General features: G+C 37.5%; 1 protein-coding gene across 4 annotated transcripts in view; it reads right to left on the reverse strand.

The window, feature by feature from the left end:
- The window catches only part of SPMAP2L (sperm microtubule associated protein 2 like), a 54507-nt gene that overhangs the window by 15227 nt on the left and 22481 nt on the right, over positions 1 to 16799 (reverse strand). For 2 of the 4 annotated variants that reach the window (XM_040482828.1, XM_040482832.1), the window contains exons 4-5: positions 11730 to 11858; positions 9335 to 9472 (exon numbers count right to left, since the gene is read on the reverse strand). In XM_040482828.1, coding sequence (XP_040338762.1) covers positions 9335 to 9472; positions 11730 to 11858 — 267 coding nt within the window. The remainder of the gene's footprint in view (positions 1 to 9334; positions 9473 to 11729; positions 11859 to 16799) is intronic. The other 2 variants (XM_040482836.1, XM_040482839.1) reach the window with 1 other exon arrangement.

Genomic DNA, 16799 nt, shown 5'->3' on the forward strand with positions numbered 1-16799 from the left:
CAACGAACAGAAATCAGTTGCATTCTTATACACTAATAATGAAGCAACAGAAAGACAAATAAAGAAACTGATCCCATTCACAATTGCACCAAGAAGCATAAAATACCTAGGAATAAATCTAACCAAAGATGTCAAAGATCTGTATGCTGAAACTACAGAAAGCTTATGAAGGAAATTGAAGAAGATATAAAGAAATGGAAAAACATTCCGTTGTCATGGGTTGGAAGAATAAATATTGTTAAAATGTCAATACTACCCAAAGCTATCTACACATTCAATGCAATCCCAATCAAAATTGCACCAGCATTCTTCTCGAAGCTAGAACAAGCAATCCTAAAATTTGTATGGAACCACAAAAGACCCTGAATAGCCAAAGTAATTTTGAAGAAGACCAAAGCGGGAGGCATCACAATCCCAGACTTTGGCCTCTACTACAACGCTGTCATCATCAAGACAGCATAGTATTGGCACAAAAACAGACACATAGACCAATGGAATAGAATAGAAACCCCAGAATTAGACCCAAAAAGTATGGCCAACTAATCTTTGACAAAGCAGGAAAGAATATCCAATGGAAAAAGACAGTCTCTTTAACAAATGGTTCTGGGAGAACTGGACAGCAACATGCAGAAGAATGAAACTAGACACTTTCATACACCATTCACAAAAATAAACTCAAAATGGATAAAAGACCTGAATGTGAGACAGGAAACCATCAAAACACTAGAGGAGAAAGCAGGAAAAGACCTGACCTCAGCCGCAGCAATTTCTTAAACTTGACATATCCCCAGAGGCAAGGGAATTAAAAGCAAAAATGAACTATTGGGACCTCATGAAGATAAAAAGCTTCTGTACTGCAAAGGAAACAATCAACAAAACTAAAAGGCAACCAATGGAATGGGAAAAGATAGTTGCAAATGACATATCGGACAAAGGGCTAGTATCCAAAATCTATAAAGAACTCACCAAACTCCACACCCGAAAAACAAATAATCCAGTGAAGAAATGGGCAGAAAACATGAATAGACACTTCTCTAAAGAAGACATCCAGATGGTCAACAGGCACATGAAAAGATGCTCAACGTCGCTCCTCATCAGGGAAATACAAATCAAAACCACACTCAGATATCACCTCACGCCAGTCAGAGTGGCCAAAATGAACAAATCAGGAGACTATAGATGCTGGAGAGGATGTGGAGAAACGGGAACCCTCTTGCACTGTTGGTGGGAATGCAAACTGGTGCAGCCGCTCTGGAAAACAGTGTGGAGGTTCCTCAAAAAATTAAAAAATAGATCTACCCTATGACCCAGAAATAGCACTGCTAGGAATTTACCCAAGGGATACAGGAGTGCTGATGCATAGGGGCACTTGTACCCCAATGTTTATAGCAGCACTTGCAACAATAGCCAAATTATGGAAAGAGCCTAAATGTCCATCAACTGATGAATGGATAAAGACATTGTGTTTATATACACAATGGAATACTATGTGGCAATGAGAAAGAATGAAATATGGCCTTTTGTAGCAGCGTGGATGGAACTGGACAGTGTTGATGCTAAGTGAAATAAGTCATACAGAGAAAGACAGATGCCATACGTTTTCACTCCTATGTGGATCCTGAGAAAATTAACAGAAGACCATGGGGGAGGGGTAGGAAAAAAAAGTTAGAGAGGGAGGGAGCCAAACCATATGAGAACAAACAGAACAAACTGAGGGTTGATGGGGGGTTGGAAGGGGGGGGTGATGGGTATTGAGGAGGGCACCTGTTGGGATGAGCACTGGGTGTTGTATAGAAACCAATGTGACAATAAATATCATATTAAAACAAAAAATAGGGGTGCGTGGGTGGCTCAGTCAGTTAAGCGTCCAACTTCAGCTCAGGTCATGATCTCGCGGTTTGTGAGTTCAAGCCCCGTGTCGGGCTCTGTGCTGACAGCTCAGAGCCTGGAGCCTGCTTTGGATTCTGTGTCTCCCTCTCTCTCTGCCCCTCCTCTGCTCATGCTCTGTCTCTCTCTGCCTCAAAAATAAATAAAACATTTAAAAAAATAATAAAGATAAATCAATCAATAAATTAATTAATTTTAAAAAATAAAAAACACTTCACTTCCTACCAAAACCTCATATTAAGTCCCTGAGATAAAAATTCCAGTCACTATCAGGGGCCCCTCTGTGATGGCCAGTCTCTTCTGCAGTGCAGTTTGAAACTGCTAGGTATAATGCCCAGCAACTTGACCAATTTTCATAGGCTGTTCCCCAAATATTCCTTTCCTAGTACAAAAACTTACCAACCAACAAAACTACAAACCTAATATGAAAACAGTTTTCCACAAATAAATATATGATTACCCTCTAGAGGTAGTCTGTTAGATTTCAAAATTGATATAAAATTAGCATACCATAGAATTTACCTTTTTAAAATGTACAATTCAGTGGTGTCTAGCATTTTCACAAAGTTGTGTAACTACTGTCACTATCTAAATTCAGAATGTCTTGGGGCGCCTGGGTGGCTCAGTCGGTTAAGCGTCTGACTTCGGCTCAGGTCATGATCTCGTGGTCTGTGGGTTTGAGCTCCGCGTCGGGCTCTGTGCTGACAGCTCAGAACCTGGAGCCTGCTTCTGATTCTGTGTCTCCCTCTCTCTCTGACCCTCCCCCCATTCAAGCTCTGTCTCTCTCTGTCTCAAAAATAAATAAACGTTAAAAAAATTTTTTTAAATTCAGAATGTTTTCATCACTCCAAGAGAAACCCCATACTGATTAACAGTTCCTCTCCATTACTTCATTTCCCTCCCCCACCCCCAACCACTAATCTACTTTCTGTCTATGGATTTGCCTATTCTGGACATTTCAAATAAGTGGAATCATACCAAATATGCAGCCTTTTGTATCTGGCTTCCTTCACTTGGCCTATTTTCAAGATTCATGTATCAGTATAACAGATTCATGTATCAGTATAACATTCCTTTTTATGGCTGAATAATATTCCGTTGTATGGATTTGTCACATTTTGTTTATCCATTCATCCATAGTGAACATTTGAGTTGTTTCCACTTTTTTTGCTTTTATGAAATGCTGCTATGCATATTCATGTACAAGTTTCTGTGTGAACATTTGCTTTCAATTCCCTTGGGGACATGCCTAGGAGTAGAATGCTGATCATATGATAACTTTATTTTTTTTTACTGATTTTTTTAATGTTTATTTACTTATTCTGAGAGAGAGAGAGCATGCATGAGCAAGGGAGGGGCAGAGAAAGAGAGAGAGAATCCCAAGCAGGCTCCATGCTGTGAATGCAGAGCTCAATGTGTGGGGTTCAATCTCACAAACTCCGAGATCATGACATGAGCTGAAACCAAGAGTTGGGCACTTAAACAACTAAGCCACCCAGATGCCCCTGATAACTCTATTTTTTAACTTTTGAGGAACTAGAAAGTGGCTTTCCACATAAACTGCACCATTTTACATTACCACCAGCAATGTATAAGGGTTTCAATTTCTCCATATCCTCACCAATACATATTATTTCCTATTAGTTATTATTATTGCCATTCTAGAAGGTGTGAAGTGGTGTCTTTGTGGTTTAATGTGTATTTCCAAGATGATTAATGATATTTAGTATCTTTTCGTGTGTTTCCTGTTCACCTGTATGTCTTCTTTGGAGAAATGTCTATTCAAATCCTTTGCTCATTTTCTAAATTGTGTTGTCTTTTTTGCACTGTTCTAAATATTTTATATATATATTCTGAATACTACTCTTTTATCAGATATATGACTTGCAAATATTTTCTCCCAATTGGTGGGTTTACTTTTTACTTTCTTGATGATATCCTTTGATATACAAAAGCTTTCACTTTTGATGAAATCCAATTTATTATTTTTTGTCACGTTTTTGTTGTCATAACTGAGAAACAATTGCCTAGGTCACAGAGATTTATGTCTATTTTTTCTAAGAGTTTTATAGTGTCCAACTTCAGCTCAGGTCATGATCTCACAGTTCATGAGTTCAAGCCCTGCATAGGGCTCTCTTCTGTCAGCACAGAGTCTGCTTCAGATCCTCTGTCCCTCCCTCTCTCTCTGCCCCTCCCCCTCTCTCTGCCCCTCTCCCATTCATTCTCTCTCACACACAAAATAAATAAATAAATAAACTTTAAAAAAATCCATTGACCATAAATATAAGGGTTTATTTCTGGACTTTCAACTCTGTTCTGTAGATCTATATGTCTATTGTTATGCCAGTAACATACTGTCTTGATTACTGTAGCTTTTAAATAAGTTTTCAAATAACTGTTATTTTTCAAGGTTTTTTTTTTGTTGTTGTTTTGTTTTGTTTTGCTCTTCTGGGTCCTTTGCTTTTCTCTATGAATTTTAGATTGCATTGTCAATTTCTATCAAAAAAGGCAGCTGGAATCTCAATAGGGATTACACTATGTTGATCAATTTGGAAAAATGTACCATCATGACAAAATTAAGACTTCCAATTCATGAACAGGAAATGTCTTTCCATGTATTTAAGTCTAATTTCTTTCAACAATTTGAACTTCTCTTGTTAAGTATTTTGTTACTTTATTATTTTTCACTGTAGTAAAATACATACAACATAAAATTTACCATCTTAACCATTCTTAAGTATTTGCTACAGTAATGTTAAATGCATTAACATTGTTGTGCAACCAATCTTCAGAACTCTTTTCATCTTGTAGAACTCTATACCAGTTAAACAACTAATTCCCCCCTCCCCCCCAGCTTAGTCCTTGCCAACCACCATCCTACTTTCTTTCTTTACAAATTTGACTACAGTTGGTACCACTTATAAGTGGAATCATACAGTGTCCTTTTGTGGATGACTTATTTCATTTAGCATAATGTCTTCAAGGTCCATTCATATTGGAGCATGTATCAGAATTTCCTTCCTTTTTAAGGCTGAGTACTATTGCATTACATGTATTATTTTGTTCTGTTTGGTGCTACTACAAATAGAATTATTTTCCTACCTTCATTTTCAGATTGGTTAATTGCTAATGGAAATACAATTGTTTTTGTATATTGCTCTTGGACTCTGTGCCTTCCTGAACTCATTTATTAGTTCCCATAGTTTTAATATGGATTCCTTAAGATTTTCTAATCATGTGAACTATGAGTAGAGAAAGTAGTTTTACTTTTTCCTTTCCAACCTGAATGCTTTTTACTTCTTTTTCTTGCCTAATGGCACCCTGACTAGAACCTCCAATATGATGTTCAACAGAAGTGGTGAGAGTTGACATCCTTGTCTTATTCCTGATCTTAGGGGGAAAGCATTCAGTCTTTTACCATTAATTATTATGTTAGCAGTGGGTTTTTTTTTTTTACAGATGTTCTTTATCAGCTTGAGGAAGTCCCCTTCTATACCTAGTTTCTTAAGTATTTTTATAGTGTGTTGAATTTTGTCAAATGATTTTTCTGAGTCTATTGAAATGATCATGTGGTTTTTGGTTTTCTTATTCTGTTAATTTGATGTATTATATTGATTATAGTAAGTTGAATCCAACATATTCTTGCATTCCTGGACAAATTCAACTTGGTCATGAGGATTTGTTAATTTTATTTCATTTTTTTTTCTTTCTGTTCCTCAGATAATCTCAATTAACCTATCTAAGTTTGCTGACTCTTTCTTCTGACTGTTCAAGTCTGCTGTTGAGCCCCTCTAGTTAATCACTAAAATACATGTCCCAAAGTTCAAGCTCATGTAATACATTTATTGGCAAGCCTGGTGTGTCTTCATTAAACACTTGCTTTTTTTCCTCCTCACACAATTCTAACAAGCTTAGTTATCTGTTTCTAATACATAGAATCAAAAAAAGAGGCTAGTCAAAATTATGCAAGCAGGGGTTCCTGGGTGTCTCAGTAGGTTAGGCATCCAACTCTTGACTTTGGCTCAGGTCAAGATCCCAGGGCCATGGGATCAAGTGCTGCATCAGGCTCTATGCTGAGTGTGGAGTCTACTTAAGATTCTCTCCCTCAGTATTACTCGCAGTCAAAAAGAATGAAATCTTGCCATTTGCAACTACATGGATGGAACTGGAAGGTATTATGCTAAGTGAAATCAGTCAGTCAGGGAAAGACAAAAATCATATGACTTCACTCATATGAGGACTTTAAGAGATAAAACAGATGAACATAAGGGAAGGGAAACAAAAATAATATAAAAACAGGGAGGGGGACAAAACAGAAGAGACTTATAAATATGGAGAACAAACTGGGGGTTACTGAGGGGTTGTGGGGGGGATGGGCTAAATGGGTAAGGGGCACTAATGAATCTACTCCTGAAATCATTGTTGCACTATATGCTAACTAATTGGGATGTAAATTTAAGAAAATAAAAAATAAAACTAAAAAAAAAAAAAGATTCTCTCCCTCTCTCTCTCTCTCTCCCTCCCCCCTCTGCCCTTCTGCCCCTCTGCCCCTCTCCCCTGCTCATGCACACTCTCTCTCTCAAATTAAAAAAAAAAAAAAATTATGGAAGCAGCCAAGTGTCCATCAATGGATGTGAGATATCCATGAATGAAGATGTGAGATATATATATACACACACACACACACATATATACACACACACACACACAATGGAATATTATTTGGCCATTAAAAAGAATGAAACCTTGTTATTTGCAACAACATGGATCCAGAGAGTATAATGCTAAGTGAAATAAGCCAGAGAAAGACAAATACCATATGATTTCACTCATATATAGAATTTAAGAGACAAAACAAACAGTAAAGGAAAAGAGAAAGAGAGATAAACCAAAAACAAAAAATACAAAACAAAACAAAAAAACAGGCTTTTAGCTATACAGAATAAACAGATGGTTACCAGTAGGGAGGTAGGTGGGTGGGTGAAATAGGTGATGGGGATTAAGAGTACATTTATTATGATGAGCACTGAGTAATGCATAAAACTATTGAATCCCTATATTATACACCTGAAAATAATATAACACTGTATGTTAACTACACTGGAATTAAAATTAAATTAAATTTTTAAAAAGAGGCTAGTTAGAGACTATTCCCCTGTTAAAAAAAGAAATGACAGGAAAACTATAAGAAACAAATATCTAATAATCTAACAGCAAGAAGTCAGACCACTTAGCCTAATAAAAAACTGTACTTCATATTTAAACAGCTTCTGGGAGGTTTTCAGTATTGAAGTACATAGTTGATGTTCATAATAAAGATCTCAAGCCAATGAACAAAGGTTATATGTATGTTTAGTAGCAGAGACGTCTGCTTAGGAAAGTAGGGAAACAAACTTTTAAAAATAAAGCAAGTTTTAGCATTCAAGGGGGTTTCACTTATATGAAACATCAAATTCAGGTCTCTCAGAAAGTGGTGAAATATTAAAGTATTCCTCTGGATTATAAACATAGATAAAGAAAAAATAAAAGTAAAAATAAATAAGTAAATATAGATATGTAACTACAAATTATATATCTATTTTAACTAAATCTGCAGATTTTGTTGCACAAACTGATAAATAAGGAAATGAAATTTTGTAGGAGGAATTGGGCTTCTTTTGCTGGATTCTATGATGGAAAAAGACTCAAGTTACCCAGTTCAATCTCTCCCTGAAATGCAGGAATCTTTTAAAATTCATGTAAAGTCATAATTCCAGCTTATGCTTGAACACTTTCAGGGATTATGGGAATGATGGCAGTTGATTTTTCCAGGTAAACATTTCCATTATTGGCTAGCTAGTCAGAAAGATTCTCCTACACTTAGCTGACACCTCCTGCTCTGTAAATTCCTTGTTCTACATCTAGTTTTAGGATCAACACAAAGTAATTTTACTTCTACCTCCTTTTCCTCATTCAGATGCTGACCCTTTAAATATTTGAACACAGCTATCACTGCTTCCTTGGTCTCTTCTCTAAGCTACCCATGTCATTTCTCTTAACTATTTTTTAGGTAACATATTTCCAGAAGCCTCAAAATATCATGCAGCTCCTTCTGCATAGTTTCAAGTTTAATATCATTTTTTTTAATTTTTAAAAATGTTTTTATTTATTTTTGGTTTTGTTTTTTTTTTAATATGAAATTTATTGTCAAATTGGTTTCCATACAACACCCAGTGCTCATCCCAACAGGTGCCCTCCTCAATACCCCATCACCCACCCACCCCTCCCTCCCACCCCCCATAAACCCTCAGTTTGTTCTCCGTTTTTAGGAGTCTCTTATGTTTTGGCTACCTCCCTCTCTAACCATTTTTTTTCTTCCCCTCCCCCATGGTCTTCTGTTAAGTTTCTCAGGATCCACACAGGAGTGAAAACATACGGAATCTGTCCTTCTCTGTATGACACTTCACTTAGCATAAGTATCATTTTCTTAAAGAATAACATCCATAAGTGGAAACATCCACCTACTATGTCTTGACTAAAGTAGTATAGGCTAGGACCATCACCTCCCTGTAACTGTACACTGTATATATTCCATTAATGCAACTTAGCATTTTTCCAAGAACCATATCACAATCTTAGCTGCCATATGGAAGTATCACCTAAGCTGTCTTTTACTTAATTTTTTTTAAGTTTATTTTATTTATTTTGAGGGGGAGGGGCAGAGAGAGGGAGAGAGAGAATCCTAAGCAGGATCCACGCAAAGCCCGATATGCAGGGCTCGATCTCATGAACCGTGAGATCATGACTTGAGCAGAAATCAAGATGCTTAACTGACTGAACCACCCAGGTGCCCAAAAATTGTCTTTTAAAGACAAGGAGCGGGGCAACTGGGTGGCTCATTTGGTTGAGCATCTGACTTCAGCCCAGGTCATGATCTCGCAGTTTGTGGGTTTGAGCCCCATGTTGAGCTCTATGCTGACAGCTCAGAGCCTGGAGCCTGCTTCAGATTCTGTGTCTCCCTCTCTCTCTGCCCCTTCCTTACTTGCACTCTGTCTCTCTCTCTCTGTCTCAAAAAAAAACAAAAACATTAAAATAATTTTTAAAGACAAGCAGAAATTCATCATTCAAAGCAAAAGGAGCAACATTTGAAAAGTCACAGAGGCATAAGAGAAACATCAAATTCTACAAAATGCAAAAACTTGTGATTTTTCATTTGCATATTTCCTTTTAACTGACTAATGATGCTAAGTTCAGTGCATAGTTCAACGTCACAATTGAGTCCAATGTAATTACTGATGATAACCTTCTGATTACCTACAATTGCTGCAAATATTTGATCTTTTTACCCTGATTCTTTGAACATAAGTGGACTTCTAGTTCATAAAACCACATACACTAAAATAGATAAAATATTGTGAGATTTAACCAAATTAAGTTAGAATTTATAGAGATTGTCAAGGTACTTTACCTATTTAATAGATATTCTTTCTTGAATCTGTTGGGCAGTGCCAGCTTCTGGATCCTTTTGGATGGCTGGCTAAACAGTGCAGCAGAAGGGATCTCCCAGATTATAGACTCTCTACCACAGCTGTAGTAATATTGAGCCCTGAAAGTTGTAGAAGAGAAAAGAACTGAGTGAAGTGAATATGAATTAGACTTATCATAGTAATTTTTAACACTAACCTCCAGCTCTAGGCCTAGGAGCAAGTATGATAGTTTACCCCTTTACTGCTGAGCCATTTTCCACATAGGAAGAAATCAGAAATAGTTGCAGCCATCAAGTTTCAGCTGGCTTCTAATATCCTATTCCAAAACAGATTAATTTTCTGTAATAAATAAATTGCATCTTCTAAATTCTTTTTTTTAATGTTTGTTATTTATTTTAGAGAAAGAGATAGAGCATGAGGGGGAGAGGGGCAGAGAGAGAGGGAGACACAGAATCCAAAGCAGGCTCCAGGCTCCGAGCTGTCATCACAGAGCCTGATGAGGGGCTTAAACCCACGAACTGTGAGATCATGACCTGAGTGAAAGTTGGACACCTAACTAACTGAGGCACCCAGGCGTCCCAAATTGCATCTTCTAAATAGACCAAAAAATACACTAATGAGAGGAGGAAATTTACTACTTTTAAAACCAAATACTTTCTTAGTCTCTTATAGACAATCACTAGAGATTGGACAGATAGTAAGTGAAAGGAAAATAAAAGAATATATGAACAACTTTATGCCAACACATTTTAAAACTGAAAGATACACATTACCAATGCTCATTCAGAAAAATATAATCTTAACAGCCCTTGTCAAGAGTTTAACTAAGCCCCTCCATGGTACTCCTGCCTCAGCACCCATTTTGTTTGGCCAAGCAGCCTCTAGGGACCTTAAAATGATACAGGCCCCTCTCACAAGCACATGCCCTAGATAACAGTCCACAGAGGCATAAGTAAATATACATTCCTGATAGGACTTCAGCAACAGTCCTCGTCACCTGACCCTCAATGCCTTCCTTTTATGCATCCTTCAGATATGACTCCCAAGGAGCCTACCAACACCCTGCTCTTTTGGTTTGAATTGATGAATCTGGCCTTTGCCTGGGAAACCCAAAGCACTCCACCTACAGGTTCTAATAAGACATGTGCCCCAGGTCCTGCCTCTCTCTGCCCTCTGTCCTAACCTGCCCATGTGACTCCTTGAGGCATGCTGGGTACTTCTTCTAGGATCTGTGAGTAATAATCTTCTTTATTTCAAATTCTGTTATGATCTGTTGTTGAACTGTGACCCCATGCTCCACTTAACAAGTGTTAATTTGACAAATTTATAACAGCCCTATAACTATTACGTGAATTGAATTTATAATTAAAAACCATCCTACTCAAAAGCTCCAGACGCAGATGATTTCACTGTGGATTCTATGAAATACATAAACAAGAAATGCCAATTTTATATATTTTCCAATTGATTCTATGAAGACAGCATTACCAAAAATGAGTAAAGACATTCATTACAAGAAAAAACGTTACCACAAAGACACTACAAGAAAAATACAGAATAATCCCTCTCATAAACATAGATGCAAAAATTCCAAAGTTTTATTGGAAGACAGACATGTTCAGTTTATATAAAATCTGTGGCTGCTTCCTACTACAGTAGTGGAGTTGGGTAGTTGAAACAGAGACTTTATGGTCAAATTTACTATCTGCCCCCTTCCAGAAAAAGTTTGCTGACTTTTGACTAAAGTTGTATCTCAAAAAGAGAAAAGTGGACACATCAATTATCTTGGAAACCAAACTTCAGGTAAATAATGGTATCTTCAACTTTTTCTTGTTACTTTAACCTCCCTCACTACTTGAGTCCATTCCTCCCTTGCTCCAGAGTCTTCCCTCAAAGAGCCAACCAACAGAAAACCTGGTCATTCAACAAATATGCATTAAAAACAAACTGGCAATGGGTATCAAAAGCCTTAACAATATTCTAACCTTCACATGTAGTAATTAATTAATGGTAATCAAGCCCACGGGTGGTATACAAAATCCACGAAAAGTTGCACATATAAATAGTTCATGTACAACAATGTTATATATGGTACATACCCTGCTGTAATACTACCACTTTATTAAAAACTCAAAATCCTGGTAATCTAAAACATTATACAGTATAATACAAGTTTATAATGGCTAATATTAATCTTGCTCTGGAAAAGTTTTACTGTAGAATCAGATTAGGAAATACATAGAATCCTTAATCCTCAATAATTTTCTACTATAGTTTGGACAATTTATCATTTTCAGATAAAACGGCTAGATTCTGTGTCATTTTCCCTATGGACTCCTGCTAATGTAACCTGATAGCACACAAACACTAACTAACCTGTTAGGTACATATCGGTGGGAGACTTCCTTGGGATGGGCAAGGTCCTCAAGTCTTTTGGTCAGCTGAGCCTTCAAAGCAAACTGGGAAACAGGGCGAATAGGATCTTGATTCCCCCAAAACAGTTTTCTATTAAAAAGCAGAAAATCAAATAGTAAGGAATTCACTACTAATGGATATCTTAGAAATGGCTCTTGGTGGCTTCTATACTGATGTTGCTTCACTTCCAGAACTATCTTGATTACAGAATGTAACAGTTTCCAGGCATCAGAAACAGATCAACTATTTATGGTAGTTAAAATAAGATTGTTTTACCTCCTGTCCTAAAACGTGGTGACCAAAAATTAGAAAGAGTTCTGTTTCTGCCATCGTATAATTAACACTGTAATTTATAATCAGGTCAACATAAAATGGGCATGCCATCTATCTCCATTGAGCTTCCATTGTGGGTGAAGCCCTGTACCAGGAAGTCAGAAAACAAAATAGTATCAGGGTAATATTAATAGCTTCCATTTCTGAAATACTGTGGGCCAGGCAGTGAGCTAAATGTTTACTGACATTAGATTTTTTAGTCTGTTAAATAGGCATGATTACTGTGCAGAGGGGGAAAAGAAAAGGAGAATCGGTGTGGAATTCACCTGAAAGGCTTAAGGAAGAAAGTAAAAGGCACAGATTGCCAGAAATGAGGCATGTTCCATGTTGGGGTAACCATGAGAAATGGGAATAATCAAATGTTGATCAAAGCATGTTTAGACAGTATTGGTCAAGACAATGTTTGGACAGAAGCAGAAAGTCATGCTGGGAAATAATTAAGGAGCATTGCTGCAGCAGTGGGTGGGGCAGGCAGGAGACCCTAAAAACCCCACCAAGGAGTCAGAAGAAGGTGCCTCGGTAACCTAACTTTGCACATAACTAAAATTGCCAATTAATTGAGCTTATCTATTTAGAAGGCCCTGTTTTTGGGTGGCTCAGTCAGTTAAGCATCCTACTCTTGATTTCAGTCCAGGTCATGATCTCATGGTTCGTGGGTTCGAGACCCGTGTTGGGCTCTGCACTGTGTCAGCATGATGCCTGCTTGGAATTCTCTTTCCCTCGCTCTCTGCCCCTCCCCCACTCATGCACACGTGCACACATGCACATGCTTGTGCTCTCTTTCTCAAAATAAGTAAAAACTTAAAAAATAAAACATAAGGCTCTATTTTTTAACTTTGTCAATACTTTTGTACACAATATTTATTTCTCTACTTTGTAAGCATTAGCCAGAGTCACCATTAGAAATATTAATCAATGAATTGATATCCCCATCCCCTACATTCTGTGGATTCCATTTCCTAAATATGGCTTAAATGTATCCATTTCTCCTTATCCTCGTGGCTGCTTTCCTTGTCCAGATCCCATCATCCCCACTCCTTTGTCCACACCCCTGCAAGAGTGGTCTTCTAAACTCCAATTTGATCAAGTCACCTCCTTGTTTAAGACTCTAAAGGTCTTCACTGACTTTACAGTGGAGTCCCAGCTCCTTACCATGGCTTACAAGGTCTTCCACAGTTTTGACAAAGAGTGCCTGCCTCTCCAGCCTGTATGTTCATCCAAAGGAGGGAACATGACTTAATCTTTTGGAGCTATCCCACTAGGATAGTTTAGTGCTGTATATGACAGGTGTTCCATCATAGTTTGATGAATCAAAGAATGGTGAAAACTGGGGACTCACTTGATGGTAATGTGAAACAGGGTGGAGAGGAGAGAATGACTGCAGGGAGAAGAGGCTACAGCAGAAGTTGGGGCCTCAGGTGATGAGGGCCACAGTGGGAGTGACATTGGGGAAGACAGTAACTATGCTTCCAAAAGAGAAGATTTGGTGGATAGAGGTAAGAGCCCCATGGAATGGGAGAGGAAGACTGCAAGACAAGTTGCATCAAATATTATAAGAAAGTGTTAAATATAACTTAGACATCAAGAATGGAAACTGAAGAAAAACAAAAACAAAAACAAAAGACAATAGGACTTGGCCAGGAGGGTATCAGTGGTAATAGAAAAAGTGAGGAGCATCTTAGGGGTAAATACCAAAGCTCTGGTGAGAAAGGCTAAGGGAGTCGGGGATTAGGAAGCAAAGGTGACATATATAAGTTGACCCTTTAACAATGAGGGGTTAGGGGCACAACCCCCATGCAGCTGAAAAATCTGCATACAACTTTTGACTTTCCAAACAACTTAACTACTAATAGCCCACTGTTGACCAGAAACCTTACTGATAACATACATAGTCAATGAACACATACTTTGTATATGTATTATATGTTGTATTCTTACAACAAAGTAAGCTAGAGAGAAGAAAATGTTATTAAGAAAATCATATGGAGGGGCGCTGGGTGGCTCAGTCAGTTAAGCATCCGACTTCAGCTTGGGTCATGATCTCGCGGTTGGTGAGTTCAAGCCCCACATAGGGCTCTGTGCTGACAGCTCAGAGCCTGGAGCCTACTTCGGATTCTGTGTCTCCTTCTCTCTCTGCCCCTCCCCTCCCTCTCTCAAAAATAAATAAACATTAAAAAAATTTTTAAAAAGGAAAATGATAAGGAAGAGAAAATATTTTACAGTAATTTTATAGTATGTATCCAAAAAAATCTGGGTACCAGTTCAAACCTGTGTCGTTCAATGTTAATGTGTATATATTGGTTTTGTATTCACTGTTTCAAATTCAAAGCAAAAGGTATTTTAGACACAGCAATTAAACCAGGCTCATAATATATGGTCCTCATGATGCCTCCCAGGAACTGAAACCTTATGAGATCATTATCTGCTTGAAACCTTGGCCATTAAAAACTAGAAAACACATAGTATGAACTAAAAGCATTGAGAATTATGTAAAAGGCAGGAGATCTGGTTCAAAGTAAGCTGGAAGAGAAGGATCAGTGGGAAAAGAAACAGCAGAGACTGTACAGTGGAGAAAAACGTGGACACAATGTTTATCAGAAGGTAGGGAGAATAACCAAATGTCAAAGTAACATATTATGCAGATGACTCTTCACTCTACTCTGACAGCATTTAAAAATCACTTATGTTTAGCTGTTACATAGCTAATAAAACCAAGGAAATAAGTGTTTTATCTTCTATGGTCCACGATGAGGACTTGACCCCAGAGCATAGAATTCTTATCCATATCATAAGATTTGATGGATCTATGAAATATAACAAAAATCTGGCACAATTACACCCCTAGAATTCTAGAATAAGGGACCTAGAATGGGTTCTGGAGAATTCTGTGTTCAGTCATCCTTTTCTGAACAGCTAAATCTCTAGTCTTACCTATTTCCAGAGTCAGAAAACACAAAACAGCTTTCAGTGGTCTATTTCCAGAGTGTAATTGTTCTGAAATTCTTATAATTTCTCCTATTATAACAAATATTTATTTAGCTTTCATCCGTATAAACTGCTTTATGTACTTGAAGATTTATGAGTTGGTCTCTAATCTTTCTTCGTCAGTCTGGTCAACCACAAATTCTTTAAATGTATCCTCAAAGGTTCCACTTTTCTTTTAATAATTTTCTTCCTTGGCTTTTGAGGCCCTCTCTGTCCTGATTCATTCCCCCCCCCCTTTCTCTCTCTCTCTCTCCCCCTCTCCCTTTCCCTCTCCCTCTTCCAGTTTTATTGGGAAATAATTGGCATACATCAATGTATAAGATTAAGGTATACAGCATGTACTGTGAAATGATTACCACAATAGGTTCAGCTAACATCTGTCTTCTAATTCTCTAGCCTACTCCTTCTCAGTTTCCTTAGGCAGTATCTCTTTAGCAATTTAAACAATGGCATGTGCCCCAGGGTTCCCTCTTCCTCAATATTAAAAAAAAAAAAAATACATCACTAAATACTGATGTTTCCAAAATAGTATCTCCAAGAATTCTCAAGTATTCTCCTGAGTGTTAAATCTACACTTCCAAATACTTACTGAATGTCTCAAAAGCATCCCACATGATTAAGTCTACCTTCCTCCCAAACCTGCCCCTGTCTTGTGCTTCCTTTTGCAGTTGTAATAGCATTTTCCACCTTGTTTCTAAAAGCAGAAACCTAAAGGGGCACCTGGGTGACTCAGTCGATTAAGTGACTGACTCTTGGTTGCAGCTCAGATCATGATCTCAGGATTCCTGAGCTTGAGCCCCATATCAGGCTATGTGCTGACAGTGTGGAGCCTGCTTGAGATTCTCTCTCTCTCATTCTCTCTCTCTCTCTCTCTCTCTCTCTCTCTGCTTCTCCCCAGCTTGCATGCACACACATACTTTCTCTCTCAAAATAAATAAAAATTAAAAAAAAATAAAAATAAAAACAGAAACCTAGAAATCATATGTGACTCCTCCTCTCCCTCAGGTTCTTCATTTGTCACTAAGTCCTGCCCATCTTTATCTTGACTTTAACCTTTCTTGTAACCTTAAAAGCCACTCTCTTAGGACAAGACTTCATTATTTGTCTCCTACATTTTGTAACAGCCTCAAATAAATCTTCCTGGCTCTAATTCTCCATGCCATCAAAGGGACCACATCTTTCTAAAACAGCCACTGTGATATAATGTAAGTAAATGGATTTTGTGGGCTATGAACATAGATTCAAATCCCAATTTGGGTACCCCCAAGCTGGGTTACTTAGCTTTTCTAAGCTCAATTGTCTAATTAAATCACTCCTTCAAATTTTTTTAATGGAAAAGGAGCAGGTTGGAGAGAAGTGTTCTAAGATTACTAACAGTTCTAGCAATATTCATTAACACATCTCTTATCAGTGCATGCCTCTCATCAATGTATATGAGTATGTACCCGTCCATGAAAAAGAGAGTATTTTTACAAATATTAGACAAAAGACAGTCTTTTCAGCAAATGGTGCTAAAAAAATGGACATCCACATACAAAAAAAAAAAAAATCTAGAAACATACCTTACACCTATCACAAAAATTAACTTGAAATGTATCTTAGATATAAATGTAAATGCAAAACTATAAAATTCTAGAAGGTAACATAAGAGAAAATCTAGGTCATCTTAGATTTAGCAATGCAATGCATTTTAAAATACAAGCAAAACATGAT

The sequence above is a fragment of the Herpailurus yagouaroundi genome, unplaced genomic scaffold (assembly GCF_014898765.1).
Source record: "Herpailurus yagouaroundi ecotype Mexico unplaced genomic scaffold, PumYag 28, whole genome shotgun sequence".
Classification (NCBI taxonomy): Eukaryota; Metazoa; Chordata; class Mammalia; order Carnivora; family Felidae; genus Herpailurus; species Herpailurus yagouaroundi.